The sequence below is a fragment of the Microtus pennsylvanicus genome, chromosome 2 (genome assembly GCF_037038515.1).
Source record: "Microtus pennsylvanicus isolate mMicPen1 chromosome 2, mMicPen1.hap1, whole genome shotgun sequence".
Lineage (NCBI taxonomy): Eukaryota > Metazoa > Chordata > Mammalia > Rodentia > Cricetidae > Microtus > Microtus pennsylvanicus.
Genome location: NC_134580.1, coordinates 145508357 through 145528195, shown reverse-complemented (window position 1 = coordinate 145528195; position 19839 = coordinate 145508357). Strand labels below are relative to the sequence as shown.

Genomic DNA, 19839 nt, shown 5'->3' with positions numbered 1-19839 from the left:
GTGTGTGTGTGTGCATGCTGGGGAGAAGCATACCCCGAGCCACAGCTTTATATCAGTAAGGACTAACAGCAGTCATCGATACAGAGTCCCAGCACAGTCTGGAAGAACTTAGGCTCTAAACATACGATCTATAAATGTGCTTGATTTTGTAAGAGCAGCTTTCTGTTGGCTGTTCATCTCATCAGCATGTTCAAACACATCACCCTTTGTGGTCTGGGGGGTGGGGGGAATAGAAAGTAGCCGAAGATGCCTATTATTAGTGGACCAATTAAAGAAATTGGGCAGAGGGGGCAGACAAAATGGCTCAGTGGCTAAAAGTGCTTGCAGCACACTCTTAAAGAACTGAGTTCAAATCCCAGAGCCCATGTGAAATGGAGGGAAATAACTGGCAACACAAAGTTGTCCTCTGACTGTCACGGGTAGGCCATAGCACATGCATACCATGCGTGTGTATGCGCACACACACAAAATTAAGAAATGAAGAATTAATTTATAGCCAAATAAATTAATATTGACACCATAACTTTTTGAAAAGTGCTTCAATGTAAGTAGAAGGGGGAATAATATACCAGACATAAGAACAGAGTCTACATGTAGGGCAAAAAAATACGAATAAACTTTTATGTTGGAGGAGGCTGCTTGTTTGTTTCCTCGCTGCTCAGCAGCTCAGACCCAAAATAATCACACAGAAACTGTATTATTTAAATCATTGCTTGGCCCATTAGCTCTAGCTTCTTATTGGCTAACTCTTACTTCTTAGTTTAACCCATCTCCATTAAGCCATGCATCACCACAAGGACGTGGCCTACCAGCAAAGTTTCAGCATGTCTGTCTCTGGCCGCGACTTCATGGCTTCTCTCTTAACTTCGCCTCCTTTCTCCCAGCATTCAGTTTAGTTTTCCCTGCCTACCTAAGTTCTGCCCTGCTATAGGTCCAAAGCAGTTTCTTTTTTTTTTAAGAGAGCACTGTTTTTTTTAATGAGAAGAGACCTCTTTCTTTCTTTCTTTCTTTCTTTCTTTCTTTCTTTCTTTCTTTCTTTCTTATGTATACAATTTTCTGTCTGTGTGTGCCTGCAGGCCAGAAGAGGGCACCAGACCTCATTACAGATGGTTGTGAGCCACCATGTGGTTGCTGGGAATTGAACTCAGGACCTTTGGAAGAGCAGGCAATGCTCTTAACCTCTGAGCCATCTCTCCAGCCCCAGCAGTTTCTTTCTTAATTAGCCAATCGTATTCACAGCATACAGAGGGGAATTCCATATCACTTTTATGTTTGTTTATGGTGTACAAATTTGTAAGAACCTGCTGAGTCTGGCTGTCCTGGGATGTGAGGCAGATCTACAGGGGTGGGGTAGGGTTAGGGCCAGGGGGCAAGGGGGACCCCTTTTTTTGTATTTGTATCACACACTTCTTCACCACGGATGTGTAAAGTATTAACTACTTAAACATAACATTCGTGTGAAAGCCACCCACCCATTCTCTCTTGTGAAAAACGAAGTCCATCCCCCTTTCTCTCCCCTCCTCTCCCTTCTTACTTTTGTACTTTTTCTTTTTTTATTTCTCAGAATCCATTTCTCCTTTTTTTGTAATATAAGGTAACTTTATGAATTCAAAATAAATGATAAACTAAGAGTTATCAGACATCATTAAGGGTTGGACACGAATCAAAGATATTTTGGAGTAAAATCCCAGGATTTCTGTGCTGTTTTGCACATGTGGTAGACAGACATCCACACAGGCAAAGCCCCCATCCCATGATATAAATAAGTCAATAAATAAGTAGACAAATAACAGTAAATGAGTATTAGCTGAGTAGCGACTATGAGCCAGGCCCTGGAGTAAGATAGAGAAATGGTTCTTTTTGAGAAATTGAGAAGTATATTACTATGCTTATTTTTGTATCTGAAGAGGCTTAAAAGAAGAGAAATTAGGTGATAGGTTTCAGTGTCAGTAAGTGGCCAAATTGAGACTCAAAGAAAAGATCCGAGTGAAAAAAAGAGCATTTGGTGATAAAGATGCAGAAGGACGATGCACTGCTCCCAATAAGCCTTCTGCTTGTGGACATTATTTTAAAGTTGATACCAAAAGATAAAGAAATTGAAGTAGCTAACCATTTTTGATAAAAAGAGCTATGCCGTACCGCATGCCTACTTCTCCGACATACATAGACATCCCATGGCATGTTTGCAGGTCTATAGGACAACAATGGCTAGAACAGAAGACTCAAGGATGGGCCCGAGTAAGTACCCAGTGAAGAAGATGCAACTTCAGAGATGGCCCTAGAAAAACTAGACATCCACACACAAACAGGAACCTTGCCCTATGCTTCACTGAAAGGTAAAACTTGTCCTAGGAAAGACCACGCTATGGGCTGGTGGGCTGGGCAAATGACTCATTGTGTGAAGGCACTTTCTGGGATGACCTGAGATCCGCCCTGAATCTGCGAGATGGAGGGAGAGAACTGACCCTTTCAAGATGTCCTCTGACCTCCTTATGTTTTGTCCCTCTCTCCCTCTCCCAGCCCCTTACAAACATACACACACAAAATAAAATTAAGAAAAGAAATACACGGTTATGATGATGTAGGGAACAGTACAGACTGTGAGAATCTATCCACCAGCCACAAACCTGAAAAGACATTTGTATGTAGACTACACGAAGAACTCTCCAAACCTAACGGGAAAAAGACAACCCAGGCATTTTCCTTACATATGTACACAAATGGCAAAGAACAACACGACAAGGCAGTCAACAATACACCCGCTCAGAGAAATGAATGCATGCGAAAACCATAGGCAGCACCTCTACACACCCACAAAGGTGGCCAGAGTAAACTAAAGGCACCATCAGCTCCTGGAGGGGATGCAGAGACGTGGGTCACTCACACACCACTGGTATGAATGCAAAAACAGCAAGAGTGCTTGATGCTTGTCAAATCAAGAGGAGTAAGAATTGCCTAGGAGACACAAAATGGTCTTAAACATGTGTGCGCAGGCGGTCACACACACATTTATATTATATTATGTTATATAAAAACATGTATATGGATAAACACATATACATAATTCTAATTTATTCTGTTCCAAGGAACCCTGCCTAATAAAGTTTCAAGCAACCAAATCTACAACTACCACCCAACCCGGTAACGGTACTCCTGAGTATCTCAATGCGGTTATGAAAACTTGCATTCATACAATGTCCTGCACATAAAAGTCTCGTCAGTCCTCTCTATCAACCCAATCTGGACAGAGCCCAGAGGTCCTTCAACAAGCGAAATGTCCAAAGGACCTCCAACCCATCAATACCATAGAGTGCCACCTAGCATCCGGCAGCATCCTGGGAAAACTGAATGACTCCCCAGACAATGGACCATGAGTCAAGCCAGGCCCCTCCCCAAAGGATCCCTAAGCTTTCCTTCTGAAAATAAGGGAATTAGAGAACTGGATAACAAGTTGCCGGTGTCAAGAGCTTGGGACCGCGGGGAAGTGAGGGGCGGCCTTGAAGGACTCTGCCATTGGCAGGAACCTCCTCACATTGTCAGGCCTCCTCAGCCTCCACTTCCCATCTCACCATGCCGGGATTTCAGGTATGAGGCACTGGGCCTGGCTTTCTCCTGTAGGTTCTGGGGATTTGAATTCAGGCCTCACTCTCGCAAGCAAGGCCCTTTAACCATTATGTCGATTCCCCAGCTCTCCACCTTGATTCTTTACAGCTTCATGTGAGTCTACAATTACCTAAAAATAAAAGTTTCCACTGAAAACAAATGAGATCATGATTTTTTTTTTTGGACAGGGTCTGGGGTCGGCCTAAGGCAGGAAGGTTCACAGGTGTGGCTGGCCCATCACCGCAAAGAATTTGCCAAATCTCGTCCCCTTAAGCTGGCTCAGAACTCCATCAGAGCACAACACACACCGACTCAGAGGCTTAGAACTCTAGTAAAGTAGGAGGGCCCACAAATGCTCCCCAAAGCAGCTTCCAAATTCTTACCCAAACACCACCCGGCCGCATGCTAGAGAGAGGAGCTATTTTAATTCCTGCGCTCACACGCATCTCGTGGCATTTCAAAATTCACAACTTCATTTTAAATCCCACAGGAATGGGGGCGGAGGAGAATGGCAACCTCATCTTCTCCTGGCTCAGGCTCCCCAAAGGTTTGAGCTCCATCCAACTGGAGCCAAAATTGTGGAGTAAGAGGAAACTCCAGCACAGCCTCCTGCATTCCCCATGTGTGGGAAAACGGGGCTATCTCTGCCTATCCTTGGGGATGGGGGCTATCTTTGGCTATCATGGCCACCCATAGCTGATTGGTCATTCACAACAGTTGACCTTTGAATACTGTGAATGTATAAACGACCAGTTAACGGCACAAACTTTTAAGTCAGACCATCAGTTTGCAGAGGACAATGACCGGGATGTCCAGTCTGAAGCGGTTCGCAGGGAGACACAACACTGGTGAGCACTCCGTGGACAGTTGACAGATAACAATGAGCACAGATGCCTCTCCCATGGGAAACAAATTCTTAAAGCACCGAAGGCAAATTACTCCTCGTCGAAAATGGCAAGGTCGCCTAAAAATAAATATTGCTCGTCACCTAATGGATATAATTTTAAAAACACGCTGGCAGATGTCTGGATATCATTGTGTTCGTAACTTGGTTTATGTCTCCATACAAAGCCATTAAATCGGCCGTTCATTGTTAAATCTATCTGGGTGATGAAAATTAAAAGCCGAGTACATGCGCAATTAATCATATCTTTCATGAGGACTGAGACGGCAGCTGGAAAGCTATCCTTATGTGGAAATCGTGGCAGTAAAACTGAGTTAGATGGAGTTAGACGGAGCCAGAACACTGGAGGATTTTCCCCACACTGCATACAGAGGGTCTACCTGAACTTTCATTTCACGACTGGCAAACTACACCCAAAAGCCCCTCTGTCCTGTAAAGAGCAAACTACTTTACAGATCTTACTGGATATTGTACTTTCCTGGGAAGGCGCCTCAATACGTATCAGAAGTCATCAGGTGACCCTAAATCTATTTATACGATCTTCATGGGATGATCCTTAGTTTTCAAGTATTATAGTTTAAATGTGAAACACCTCCATGGTTCATCTGTAAGGACACGTGCTCCACCTTGGAGCATTGCTTCCGGAGGTTGTAAAACATTTGGGGCTATGCGGCCAACTGGCATGAGGCCACTCAGGGTGGTCTGTGAAGGCCCAGCTCCACTTCCTGACTGAGTGCCTTGCTTCTTGAAGCTGCCTCTTTTGTGTTCCTGCTACTACAGGCTGCTCTACCCCAGCTACCACGCCTCCCTTGCCACTGTGACTGCAGCCTCTGAGCCAGGAGCCAAAATAAATCCTTCGTCCCCTGAGCTGCTTCTGTGATTTGGTCCCAGTGGCAAGAGAGCATCAAATATATCTGGGCACTGTAACAAGTGAATCAAAATCTAAAAATCTTAAATGAAATATGATATGCTTTATGGGATAGTGGGCCAAGTGAAACAGGGAAATGAAGGGGTGAAAAATATGTTTCCCCCAAATCTGCCCATTCCCTGTCTGCTTTTCAAGACACCTAAATTAAGAGGAAAATCTGCTGGCCCCGCAGGTTCATTCAAACTGGCATTTCGAGGAAAAGTGCATTTCCTTTGGAGGCATTGTGGACATTTATGCAAATAATGTGGAAAATTGTATAAAGGCAAATGTTCCTTCTGTCCCTAGCATTAGTGGCCAGTGGTATTTGTGCTTGTACATAAACTATCCCTTGGACGTTAAATGGGTTCTTCCACCTAAACAATAGCTTTGAAGAGAAGACTTAGTGTGGTAAAGGCTAGGAAAATAATAACGACCCAAGTGTCGCCATCTCTCCCAGCAGTAATTGTAGGACTGAACACAAAGCGGTAATAAATATTAATTGGGTTTTCCCTGTGCTAAGTGTTGTGTTGAGCCCCTTATAATGATCACGTGTTAGGTGGATATCGAGTCTCTGTTCTTACGGAACAATCAGGCTGGTAAATATTTTAAAGCTCACACCAAGCCCTAGTCATCCTGCTGGGATTTTTTAAAAATATTTATTTATTTATTATGTATACATTATTCTGTCTGTGTATGCCTGCAGGCCAGAAGAGGGCACCAGATTCCATTACAGATGGTTGTGAGCCACCATGTGGTTGCTGGGAATTGAACTCAGGACCTTTGGAAGAGCAGGCAATGCTCTTAACCGCCGAGCCATCTCTCCAGCCCCCTGCTGGGATTTTTAATGCACCCTTATATCAGAGGCAACAGCCACGGGAACCTTCTTCAACCCACTCTCTCTAAAGTCTTCATTGAACATCTACTGTAGTGAGTAGAGAGAGAACTCCCATGTCCTGGGGCGGGGGGGGGGCACACAAGTAATAAGTAATAGACAGGCTAAAATGTGCAGGGTAGTAAGACTTGAAAGAAAAATGTCTACAGATGCAGCGAGGGAAAAACAAGAATACTTGGAAAGGTCTCACTGAGAAGGTGAGAGCTGAGCACAGGAGGGGGGAACTAGGGAACACCCGGGAAGCAGCAATAAGGGGCAGGGAGGGGCAGGAACAAACACAAGGTGGTCAGTGGAGGGCTCAGCTGCAGGGGACACAGTGTTGAGCAAGAGTGGAATGAAGATAAAGACGGGGGATACTGTAGGAACTACTCCAATGCTACAAAGAGGAAAGAATGGAGCTTCGACCAGATGCTAGGAGTCTAGATAGATCTCAAAGACTGAGCCCACAAGGTCTCTTGATGGGTTGGCTGCAGTGGTGCAGGACAAGGGAAAGAGAGACATGGTGTCCAATTTCCTTGGTTTCTGGCTTAGGATTTATTTTGCCAGAGCAACCACAAAACACTGCCTAGTAGCTAAAATGAAGATAATGTTAGCGGAAGCAAGTATGTGTAAGTCAATCAAGGTTGTGCATGCAATAAGCTTACGACCTCCTAGGCGGTCCGTTGGAGAGGTGGGCAGACAGAGGACTGGTCAGAGCAGAGCTTAAGTGGTCTGTGCTGATAAGTTGTTAGATATGGGGAAAGAAAGGTTATTTAAACACTAAGTCACTGAGGAACTGCATGTCCATAAAGAAAATAGGTCTAAATTTAAGCTCTGAGAATTGCACTGTGGATCAGCCAGGATAATTATGGATAGAAAAACGCTCTCCATTGCAAAGAAACAAACCAAATGAAGATCTGAATGTAATCCATCTAAATAACACACTTAGCGGGTTAATGACGCAGACACCGCCTATTCCACTCATCTAAGAAATCTCGAGTATCTTTTGAGAATTAGGTAATTATAGATAGCTGTTCCCCTCCTCCTCATCAACTCCCCAAATAGAAACATCCACATTCCTGAACAAATATTGCACCCAGGGCACAGCCTGAGACCTGGAGGAACCAGCGCAGATGAATGTAGGGACAGACGTGAAGACACAGAGAGCTCTCGATTAAATGAGCCGAACTTCATTTGGCTTTCTGATGTTCAAAGCAAAGAGTGATTGCTTAGGACCAAGTTTAGGACTTTCACTGAAGGTGCCCCGTCTATGACCCACTCATAGAGGTTAGCTTGCTTCCTGTACACTGACAAATTGCCTAGTTATAGCTTCCTGTCTTATTTACATTATAAACTATATTATATACACATTTATTTGCATATATTTTGTAAGAACATTATCCAAATGAAAGAAATAGCTATAGCTAAACAAATTCCGCCACAAAAAAGTTTTCACTGAATGAGGATATTTACCCTGATTTAAACATTTAAACCACAAATAAATCAAAGCACAACATGGTACCAGAAATATGGACACTTTCATGTTTTGATGTATTCATTAAAGTAAATTTAAATCTAAATAGTAATAATGATAAAATATGCCTTTGGACACGATTGGATAGAAAAGTAAGGAAATCAATGATCCTTAGATGCGTCTGGCAGCCTTAACTCGTCTTTGATTACATTAAAGATAACACTGCAATCAGAATCAATGCCATGCACTTTCTCTGCACGTGCACATTATTATCTTATTTCATGGTCCCCAGACCATCTCTAATCTAAATAGCATACACTGAATAGATTGGAAAATTGAAGCCAAGGAAGGTCAAAGGTCGTAGACCTAATGAGTCAAACAAGCAGAATTCATTCCTGTCTTGTTATCGTATCTTTCCCCAAACCTGGGGACATTCTTTGACACAACAGCTGCTTACCATGAAATGCAGTTTACTTGTTTAATTATAAGCACTCCCAGACATGACTCTCCTCCACAGACGCTTGTCTGGATTCCTTTATTAAAGCCATTGTCATATTAGTTTACTGATTGCAAGGTCATCCTTCACTGTATGGTCCCTGGGTGTATCAACATATACTCTCTGCCTGCTTACTAGCTCTCTGGGACGCACACAGTGCCTAGAAAACACTTGTCGAGTACTGATCCAGGCTCTAGACAGCCTGGCTTAACACTATCAACATGCCCGACTAGGGACACCAGGTCCTCCTTGTCACTTCCCACAATAAGCTCCCACCTTTGCAAGGATCATTCTACCAAAACTTTAGTTGGCACCCAGTTCTGACAACAATGTCACCGGCCCTTCTTCATAAGTTATAGCAAAAGATCATCTTAGCAGGCTGGTCTACTGGTCGAACCAAGGTTGACAAATAAGGCCTGTTTTACACAATCTTAGTCTGACTTTTCTGTGAGTGAAATCATAATGCAATGAATATTCTTGTGTATATTTGAGTAAACACAGCCCAAATGACTCCATCTTGAGAAACTGGACTGTGCAAAATACTGTAAATATAAAACGAATGCAAACTAGGCTCTGTTTCCTCTCCTTTTGCCTCTAATATCCATCCAAAATTTGTTGGCATGCCCACAATACTATACTGTGTCAATTAGAGGAATATAGGAAGAAGACATGAAAGTGATGTTAACCAGTTTTTCCTATAAATTACCCTTGTTGGGATTTGGCGTCAACCCTGATCCTCATGAATAATTCATATCCTGTGCATTAATAATACATGTCCTCTTCCTGTTGGAATGCTTGCTAGCATGGAATGAATGTCTAGTCCCAATCCCTTCCATTGACATGACGGAGTAAATGCAAGCTTAGGATGTGGCTCTCTACGGCTCTCTTTAAAACTGTAACACTTGGCTACCCACCAGATCATAAAAAAGTATGATACTCTTGGGATTTCTTCTGCTTCACGTGGAAGTCACTCAGCTGAGGACCCCAGAGAGAATCAACGAGATTGTAGCCAAACCAGTAAGGTCAGTTAGTTCTGTTACCATGCTCCTCAATTTTGCACTTACAACAGCCACAGACACAAGAACTTTACTGTTCAAGCAGAGTAACCAGCAAGGGGTGGGGAGAAGCAAAAAAGAAAGACGCCAAGGGAGCCAGAGTTTTATAACAATCCAGGATGTTTCTCCCCAGCAGACAATCCTCTCCAGCCATGTTTGCTATTGGGAGATTTCTTTTATTCTCAATCAAATTAAAGGCACATGTTTTTAAAGTCCAGAGACCAAATAAAAGAAGGGTAGTGAACTTCACATATCTGTGGAGAAAGATACTCAATGGATCACTTACTCAAGCCGGGCCATTAACACTTGCACTAACACCAGCTGTCATTGCTGAGTAAACTTATTTCCCATCCCTGCCTCAAACCCAGCCTCTGGCAAATGAAAACCAACAAAAACAACCACAGTATTTGACACATGGCAAGAAGAAATGTGGCAACACACACACACACACACACACACACACACACACACGCACACGTTTATATATTCCAGTATCCTCCCCTCCCTAAAGATGGTGCCATCACTTAAAACTCAAAGAAAGGCAGCACGGTTTTCTCCTAAAGTGCCCCCAACAAGAGAAAGGAAAGGAAATCTTAAAAGGGGGAAGCACTGGGATTCTTTTCCTTCCTTCCTTCCTTCCTTCCTTCCTTCCTTCCTTCCTTCCTTTCTTCCTTCCTTCTTCCTTCCTTCCTTCCTTCTCCTATTCCAGGATCTCTACACCTGCACCATGTTCCACATGAAATGATCTTCCAATGGGACTCAGAATGTAGATTCTAAAATACAGAAACCCACTGCCCAAGCTCAAGAGTAGGGACCTGGTACCAGGGAGTTGGCCCTGTCCAAGGCCAGTTCTCTCCACCTCTGCTAACACCTGAGCCAGGGAGCAGAGTCCCTGAGACAGGAGAGTCACTGTCCTTGATCCCCCTCAGGGCATTTGCCCTCTGTCCTGGCCTCCATCCACCCCCTGGAAAAGTTAAGTTGTTGCGAGTGAGACGCGGGTAGGGGACATCCGGCAGGCTCAGCACCATGCCGGACTTTCCAGACACAGCACCCATGGCTACCGGGAAATATTTATTCCAAGTCAACTGGCTCCGGTGGCCACCGTTAGAAAGTCAAGCCATCCGAGAGATAAAGATAGCTCCATGACATACCCAGAAGCTGGCGCTAGCGCCGCAGTCACAGTAGCCTGGGATGTTGGCTGCAAGAGCCACCGCGCAAGGCAAGTCCCCAGCGCGGGGATGCTGGCTGCAGACACAGACCCTGAAGTCGCGAGCAGGGAGCACGGAAAGGATGAATACGTACCCCTAGGCGTCTGCTCCGGATCCTCACGTACCCCTGCTTCACAATGTCATTAAAATTGGAAGCCATCCCAGACAGACAGCAACCCTGCTGCCCCCAGAGCCTGCACAGCACCCTGAGTGGCTTCGAGGAGGGATGTGGGGAGGGTCAGGACAGAGAGTGAGGGAGTGAAAGTTGACAAGGCGATGCAGTGAGACCGGACGTCAGAAGGCGCACATCGCTTCCCTGTCTCCCCAAAGCCTGAAAGTGGGCGGCCGCCGGCGCCCAGCAGCCACTTTGGGGGAGAGTGGCGGGGAGGCGAGACTGGAGCGCGGCGTCAGCTGACTGGGTGGCAGCCTGCCAGGAGGAGGAGCCGCTCCAAGGAGGAGGAGGAGGACCTGAAAGGAGGAGGAAAAGAGAGGAAGGAGGAGGCAGAGACGGCCCAGAAGAAGGAGCATCGGTGTCCCCTCCCGCGGCCTCCGCCCACCTGGCCCCCAGCTGCGCTGATCCCACGTCCTTTCCCCAAGAGCGCGCTCCGCCCTCCCAGAGCGTTATACTGCGACCCCCAGGGGGCGAAGCTCCCAGTCCTGGCCTGTCTTTAGAGAGCAGACACCGGACTCTTGAACCAGCTGTGTGTGCCCCAACCTGTCCCTTCAGCTCTATCTTTTCCCCAGAAGAGCTAATTAAGGGTGTGTCTGTATCCAGGGAGACTGAGCTGAGCGGTTTACCTGTGACCTCAGCCATCTCTGAGGCTTGCGTGCAGCTCTACCATGGGGACTCCCTGCTGTCAAGCCCTAGGCTTCCATCAATTGTCCCTATCTCTTGTTTAAGTCTGCCTTCCCATTAGGGCTGTAAGTTTCCTAGGAGCTGATTCTTGCCACTGGTCTGTCCTCAGACCCTGGCCCTGTGTAGGTGATCAATAAATCTTAGGACTTTATTAAGGTGGCTAGCATGTAGCACACACTGCTCTGTCCTTTGTATGCATCGACTAAGTTCAGCTTCCCTGAACCCTTTAAGGTGTGGCCGCTTTGTGTGGTTACCAAGCTCCTAGGGAAACCTCCATAACCTGACAATACAGCTGCCTCGGTAAACATTGTAAATACTCCGAGAATGCTAAGATGGACGGGAATATGAAGGATTTGAGTCCTGCTCCTGATCCCATGACCTTCCTTAAGCAAAGATGCAATGTTAAGCTGACCACTGCTGATGCTCTCCAAACATCATCCTCCCGGGCTTTGCTAAAGGAAGAATAGTCAAGGTTTTAGCAACTATGTTTGGCAGAACCTGAAGCTGAGAAGAGCCACACCCTGGGGACTTGCCCACCATCCCACAGCTGGCCACCACAGGGGCCAGGACTGCAGGGACAGTGGACTGAGTGTTGCAAAGTACCAATATAGGGCCAATGTCATAAGCTTAAGGCTGCTTCTTGATCTCCAAGGTAGGACTTCCTCTTCCCTTACTCAAAAGCTAAACGGTTCTCAGTCATGAGAGGTGACCCCAGTTCAACTACTGAGCTGAGCGACCTTCAGTGAGAGTCATGGAGGAAGAGTCCTCTATTTCACAGGACGTTAGGCCTGATGACAGTCAAATCCTCTCATCTCTAAGACGACATGGGACTGACTTCCTTTCTCAGTGGGAAATCTCATTTTAGTCATTCTGGTTTGATGGGTATTAGTCACTCAAAGGAGAGAAATCACCCACGAATGTGTCATAGAATCGAGACTAACTGTTAGAACCAGAAAGTAGGTATGCGGGTGGGGAAAGCACTTTGCTATATTGTAAACCATCTGCTCTGTCTCCTTGTTTCCATTCTACGGGGGGAAAAATGATGTGTTAAGTGTCCTTCACCCAAAGAGGAGAAAATGGTGAAGTCATTTGAAGGGCTGCTTACAAGAGCTGGCACTATTAGCCAGTACTGCCCATGGCCACTGTGAAACAGAGGTGCTTGAGAATGACATCTGTCCAACCCTTCACCTGCAGACCAATTCCACTGTCACAGGAACAGAGGACGAATCAATGCATAAGAAGCTTCAAGTGAGTGACTCACAATAACAGAAACCATTGATGAGAAAGACAGGTATGGAAGACAGGAAAATCGAAGCAGACTAGAAAACGCCAGACTAGATTGGGAGAAACATATAATTTTTTTAGTTGCAAGATTGAATGCAGTATATGCTTTTGAGTGGTTGGTTAAAAAAAATCCAACTGATATCACACACATACACACACATATGACTGGGGTATGCCAATCACAGTGCAACCCCTAACTCTTCTATAGACTAGGCAATGTCCAGTGGTGACAGAGAGAGACCCATAGAGGTGCAGAATCCCATGGTGCTTACGAACTTGTTGGGTGCTCATCATGCACAGCTAGACGCTGCCAGGTGCAGCATCACAGGGGCGTTCCTTTCTCTCCAGAGAAACCCACCGTACATCAAAAATAGTGTTTTAATTCCTGCTCTTGGTTCAGTTTCAACGTAAGACTCGTTTTTATAACATACAAATGTGTTTCCTTCACTGTATTCCCTTTGGTTTTTAAATTGAGTAGGCTTGCCCTCTGCTCCCAGGGCGGGTATGCTCGTGTGTGTGTGTGTGTGTGTGTACGCATGTGTGTACACGTGTGCCCACATGTGAGTCCAGAGACCTTGCAAGCTGCACATGTTGCTTGTCTGTCTTTGAGACAATCTTTTCTGGGCCAGTGAACCCCAGGCAGCTGGGTGTCCCCACTTGGCAGCAGAGTTACAAGCTTATGCCACCACAGCTTTTCTTACATGGGTACTGGGGATTGAACTTGGGTCCTCTTGCCATCTCCCTAGTCCTGCATCCTCTTCCTTAGATGAGTGGTGTTTTCTTCAGATGTGGCACATGGTTTCAGCTGGTTGGTCAGAGTTAATTGGCTTACATTTAAGAAGCATCCCCTTGGCTGCAGTTCTCTCAACGTGTCAAACTCTTTTCTAGTTCTCAATCTTTTTTTTAAAAAAAAATTACTCATTGTATGTATTGTTTGTCTGTCTTGTGGTGGGCTCTCATGTATCTCAGGCTAGCCTCGTTCTTGCTCTTATAGACAAGGATGAACATGAACTTCTAATTCTCCCTCCTCTACCTTCTGAGTGCTGGGATTATAGATCAGAGTCACCACTCCTGGTTCCTGCAGGGCTGGGGATGGAGCCCAGGGCTTCATGCATGCTAGGCAGTGAGCATTCCACCCAGTGAGCTAGCTACATCCTCACCCCCATCTCCGCTTTTCAAAGCACACTGTCTTAGCTGAAACCTCTCTGATGGAATATGTTTCCCCTGATGCATCCCACAGAAGAACCTCATCTTTCCTAGCTTAGCTTGAAAGAAAGCTTAAGTAAGAAGCCTTCTATGCCCCCAAAGTCTCTGAAGGCTCCCAGTTGGTCCCTATAGTTGATTTCCTCGGTATCACCATCCCTAGATATTTAATGGATTATTGATCACTTTGGTTTATCAGTATATGCACACACATGCAGGTGAAAGACACTTGTGAATGACCCATCCTTCAGCATGCACCTCACAAGTACACACACTTGTGTTTTGTTTTTTATCTATGTGCATGAGTGTTCTGCCTGCATGTATATGTGTGTCCTAAGTGCACGCCTGGTGCCCACAGTGGTCAGAAGGAGGTGTCAGAGCCCCCAGAACTGTAGTTATATATGGTTGTTAGCCACCATGATCAGACACTGTTGACACAGAAAGGCAGGGATGGAGCAGAGTGTAGCTGGAAAGCAGAGCTATCCCAGGTCTTCTTCCACCTGGTTGGGTGTCACTCCCAAGTCACCAGTCTTTATTTAGTGAAGGCTGGTGGAGGGGTGACCTGGTGAGGAGCAAACTCCTCCCAAGTGGCTTTCATTAGCGTTGTCTCACCTGCCAGTGCAGGCTGTGTGTGCTTCTGTGACACTCAGCTGGGAGCAGCAGGGGGTGGGTGGAAGCTCAAGTTATTTTTGGTGAAGGTGTTGGACAAGTGCCACGCAGCCTCAGCCTCGGTGTTCGGTGGCCTTTGATGAAAGTGTCGAACTTACGGGAGCCTATCGTTTGTTCTGGAAAAGCCCAGAAGCCTCTGAGAGAATAGAGGCTGGAGAGAAGCCTCAGTGTGTAAACAATTGCTGTGCAAGCAGGAGAGCCCGAGTTCAGGTCACCAGAACCTGAAATGCAGGGAGTGGAAGTATAGGCATTGTTGCTGGGAGGCTGTATACAGACTAGCAGACCTGGGACTCAGTAGCCAGCCTAGCCAATCAGAGGAATCCGGAAATCAGTGAGAGGCCCTGTGTCCCAAAAATAAATAAATAAATAAATAAATAAATAAATAAATAAATAAATAAATAAATTGAGGTGGAGGGCTAGGTAGATGCCGCAGAGGTTAAGAGCACTTATTGCTCTTACAGAGGACAGGGGTTCTGTTCCCCACACCCATGAGGCAGCTCACAAGTGCCTGTAACTCCAGTTTCAGGGCACCTGACTCCTTCTGCGGACCTTTGCAGGCTCCTACATTCATGTGTTGCACATAAACTCATGCAGGCTAACACTCATACTCATAAGTTAAAATAAATAATAAATAAATCATCAAAAATAATAAGATGGAAAGCAACCGAGGAAAACACCTAGCATTGACACCTATCATTAATAACAATTGCAAACACAGGACAAGAGTTGCCTATAGGTTCTTGCTACATTGTATCTGCCCTGAAGCAGGGCAGATGTGTTCTTGCTACATTGTATCTGTCCTGAAGCAGGGCGGATATGTTCTTGCTACATTGTATCTGCCCTGAAGCAGGGCAGCTGTGTTCTTGCTACATTGTATCTGCCCTGAAGCAGAGAGCCAGCTGACCTGGTGATAATGTCTAGCTCTGAAATGTTACAGTTAGAAGTTTCTATTTCAGTGGCTGGAAATATGGCTAAGAGGTTAAGAGCATTGGGTGCTCTGCGGAGGTCCTGAGTTCAATTCCCAGCAACCACATGGTGGCTCACAACCATCTGTAATGAGATCTGGTGCCCTCTTCTGACCTGCAGGCATACATGCAGACAGAACACAGTATACATAATAAACAACTCTTCAAAAAAAAATTTCTCTTTTAGTGAATGGTGGTTCTGCATCTTACCCATACGATGTCCCTGTGGGAGTCAGAGACCAGCACTGCTGTCTGGATTCTCTCTGGAACCTGCCACTTCCTTTTCAGTAAATACTTTGCTATTACAGGCAGTGCAGGGATACAGCTTGCAGAAGTGATTTATGTGATTTAAAGAAGTATGCCTTTTCAGAGTCTTCTCAATGACAGCTTTTTACTCACACAGCTCTGACATTGAGAGCCTCCTTAAATTGTGTGCCCTAGAACCTCACTTGTGCCCCCTACTGCCAGATCTTGTGAATGGGCTCAGTAATTCTAACCAAAATGTACTCCTATAAATGGCATGAGACTCGAGGGTGGCTGGCAGCACTGGAACCCACGAGGTGGCTCTAGGTCTAAATCTCTCTCCACCTCACTTTCTCCTTTTGCTCTCTACTAGAGTCTCATTTTGGAAAGTGCTAGAGGTTTACTTGGAACTTTCTTGAGTCTTCTGGGGTTACTGAATCAATTTAGGAATTTTGAAACTTCTAGTTCAGTGGTTCTCAACCCCGGGGGGGTCAAATGACCCTTTCACAGGGGTCTCCTAAGATCATGCTGTATATCATATATTTACATTACAATTTATAGCCATAGCAAAATTACAGTACATAAAATAACAACAAAAATAATTTTATGGTCTGGGGTCACCACAATGTGAGGGACTATATATTAAAGGGTCATGGCATTAGGAAAGGTGAGAAGCCTAGTTCCAGTCACAGAGCCATGGTGTCTCCAAGCAGAACTCCTTTCGTGGCAGTGGCAGTATGCCTCCATGTTGGGGGGGCTATACAGGACAGAAGTGACACGGTGTTTTAGAAATTACTGGCAAGCCTGGTCTTCACCAGTGTGTGTTGTATTGGCACAGACAGACTGATGGAGACATGATGGTGAGCTATTGAAATGGTCCCCAGAAGACACAGATAGACTGACGGAGACATGATGGCGAGCTATTGAAATGGTCCCCAGAAGACACAGATAGACTGATGGAGACATGATGGTGAGCTATTGAGGAAGGTCCCCAGAAGACACAGACAGACTGACGGAGACATGATGGTGAGCTATTGAGGAAGGTCCCCAGAAGACACAGATAGACTGATGGAGACATGATGGTGAGCTATTGAGGAAGGTCCCCAGAAGACACAGACAGACTGACGGAGACATGATGGCGAGCTATTGAAATGGTCCCCAGAAGACACAGACAGACTGACGGAGACATGATGGCGAGCTATTGAAATGGTCCCCAGAAGACACAGATAGACTGATGGAGACATGATGGTGAGCTATTGAGGAAGGTCCCCAGAAGACACAGACAGACTGACGGAGACATGATGGCGAGCTATTGAAATGGTCCCCAGAAGACACAGATAGACTGATGGAGACATGATGGTGAGCTATTGAGGAAGGTCCCCAGAAGACACAGACAGACTGACGGAGACATGATGGTGAGCTATTGAGGAAGGTCCCCAGAAGACACAGACAGACTGACGGAGACATGATGGTGAGCTATTGAGGAAGGTCCCCAGAAGACACAGATAGACTGACGGAGACATGATGGCGAGCTATTGAAATGGTCCCCAGAAGACACAGACAGACTGACGGAGACATGATGGTGAGCTATTGAGGAAGGTCCCCAGAAGACACAGACAGACTGACGGAGACATGATGGTGAGCTATTGAGGAAGGTCCCCAGAAGACACAGATAGACTGACGGAGACATGATGGTGAGCTATTGAGGAAGGTCCCCAGAAGACACAGACAGACTGACGGAGACATGATGGCGAGCTATTGAAATGGTCCCCAGAAGACACAGATAGACTGATGGAGACATGATGGTGAGCTATTGAAATGGTCCCCAGAAGACACAGATAGACTGATGGAGACATGATGGTGAGCTATTGAAATGGTCCCCAGAAGACACAGACAGACTGACGGAGACATGATGGTGAGCTATTGAGGAAGGTCCCCAGAAGACACAGACAGACTGACGGAGACATGATGGCGAGCTATTGAAATGGTCCCCAGAAGACACAGATAGACTGATGGAGACATGATGGTGAGCTATTGAGGAAGGTCCCCAGAAGACACAAATAGACTGACGGAGACATGATGGTGAGCTATTGAGGAAGGTCCCCAGAAGACACAGATAGACTGATGGAGACATGATGGTGAGCTATTGAGGAAGGTCCCCAGAAGACACAGACAGACTGACGGAGACATGATGGCGAGCTATTGAAATGGTCCCCAGAAGACACAGATAGACTGATGGAGACATGATGGTGAGCTATTGAGGAAGGTCCCCAGAAGACACAGACAGACTGACGGAGACATGATGGTGAGCTATTGAGGAAGGTCCCCAGAAGACACAGATAGACTGATGGAGACATGATGGTGAGCTATTGAGGAGGTCCCCAGAAGACACAGATAGACTGACGGAGACATGATGGTGAGCTATTGAAATGGTCCCCAGAAGACACAGATAGACTGATGGAGACATGATGGTGAGCTATTGAAATGGTCCCCAGAAGACACAGATAGACTGATGGAGACATGATGGTGAGCTATTGAGGAAGGTCCCCAGAAGACACAGACAGACTGACGGAGACATGATGGTGAGCTATTGAGGAAGGTCCCCAGAAGACACAGACAGACTGACGGAGACATGATGGTGAGCTATTGAGGAAGGTCCCCAGAAGACACAGATAGACTGACGGAGACATGATGGCGAGCTATTGAAATGGTCCCCAGAAGACACAGACAGACTGACGGAGACATGATGGTGAGCTATTGAGGAAGGTCCCCAGAAGACACAGACAGACTGACGGAGACATGATGGTGAGCTATTGAGGAAGGTCCCCAGAAGACACAGATAGACTGACGGAGACATGATGGTGAGCTATTGAGGAAGGTCCCCAGAAGACACAGACAGACTGACGGAGACATGATGGCGAGCTATTGAAATGGTCCCCAGAAGACACAGATAGACTGATGGAGACATGATGGTGAGCTATTGAAATGGTCCCCAGAAGACACAGATAGACTGATGGAGACATGATGGTGAGCTATTGAAATGGTCCCCAGAAGACACAGACAGACTGACGGAGACATGATGGTGAGCTATTGAGGAAGGTCCCCAGAAGACACAGACAGACTGACGGAGACATGATGGCGAGCTATTGAAATGGTCCCCAGAAGACACAGATAGACTGATGGAGACATGATGGTGAGCTATTGAGGAAGGTCCCCAGAAGACACAAATAGACTGACGGAGACATGATGGTGAGCTATTGAGGAAGGTCCCCAGAAGACACAGATAGACTGATGGAGACATGATGGTGAGCTATTGAGGAAGGTCCCCAGAAGACACAGACAGACTGACGGAGACATGATGGCGAGCTATTGAAATGGTCCCCAGAAGACACAGATAGACTGATGGAGACATGATGGTGAGCTATTGAGGAAGGTCCCCAGAAGACACAGACAGACTGACGGAGACATGATGGTGAGCTATTGAGGAAGGTCCCCAGAAGACACAGATAGACTGATGGAGACATGATGGTGAGCTATTGAGGAAGGTCCCCAGAAGACACAGATAGACTGACGGAGACATGATGGTGAGCTATTGAAATGGTCCCCAGAAGACACAGATAGACTGATGGAGACATGATGGTGAGCTATTGAAATGGTCCCCAGAAGACACAGATAGACTGATGGAGACATGATGGTGAGCTATTGAAATGGTCCCCAGAAGACACAGATAGACTGATGGAGACATGATGGTGAGCTATTGAGGAAGGTCCCCAGAAGACACAGACAGACTGACGGAGACATGATGGTGAGCTATTGAGGAAGGTCCCCAGAAGACACAGACAGACTGATGGAGACATGATGGCGAGCTATTGAAATGGTCCCCAGAAGACACAGATAGACTGATGGAGACATGATGGTGAGCTATTGAAATGGTCCCCAGAAGACACAGACAGACTGACGGAGACATGATGGCGAGCTATTGAAATGGTCCCCAGAAGACACAGATAGACTGATGGAGACATGATGGTGAGCTATTGAGATGGTCCCCAAATACTCTCGCTTGTGCTGAAGCTGAAGTGTCCAGACAGTTGATCAGTCACT

General features: G+C 46.0%; 1 protein-coding gene across 1 annotated transcript in view; it reads right to left on the bottom strand.

Annotated features, from left to right (window-relative positions):
- Positions 1 to 10927, bottom strand: part of Dok5 (docking protein 5) — a 154412-nt gene extending 143485 nt beyond the window's left edge. Inside the window, exon 1 of the mRNA XM_075963198.1 lies at positions 10613 to 10927. Within this exon, the coding sequence (XP_075819313.1) occupies positions 10613 to 10678 (66 nt within the window). The 5' untranslated portion in view covers positions 10679 to 10927. The remainder of the gene's footprint in view (positions 1 to 10612) is intronic.
- Between the last annotated feature and the right edge of the window lie 8912 nt (positions 10928 to 19839).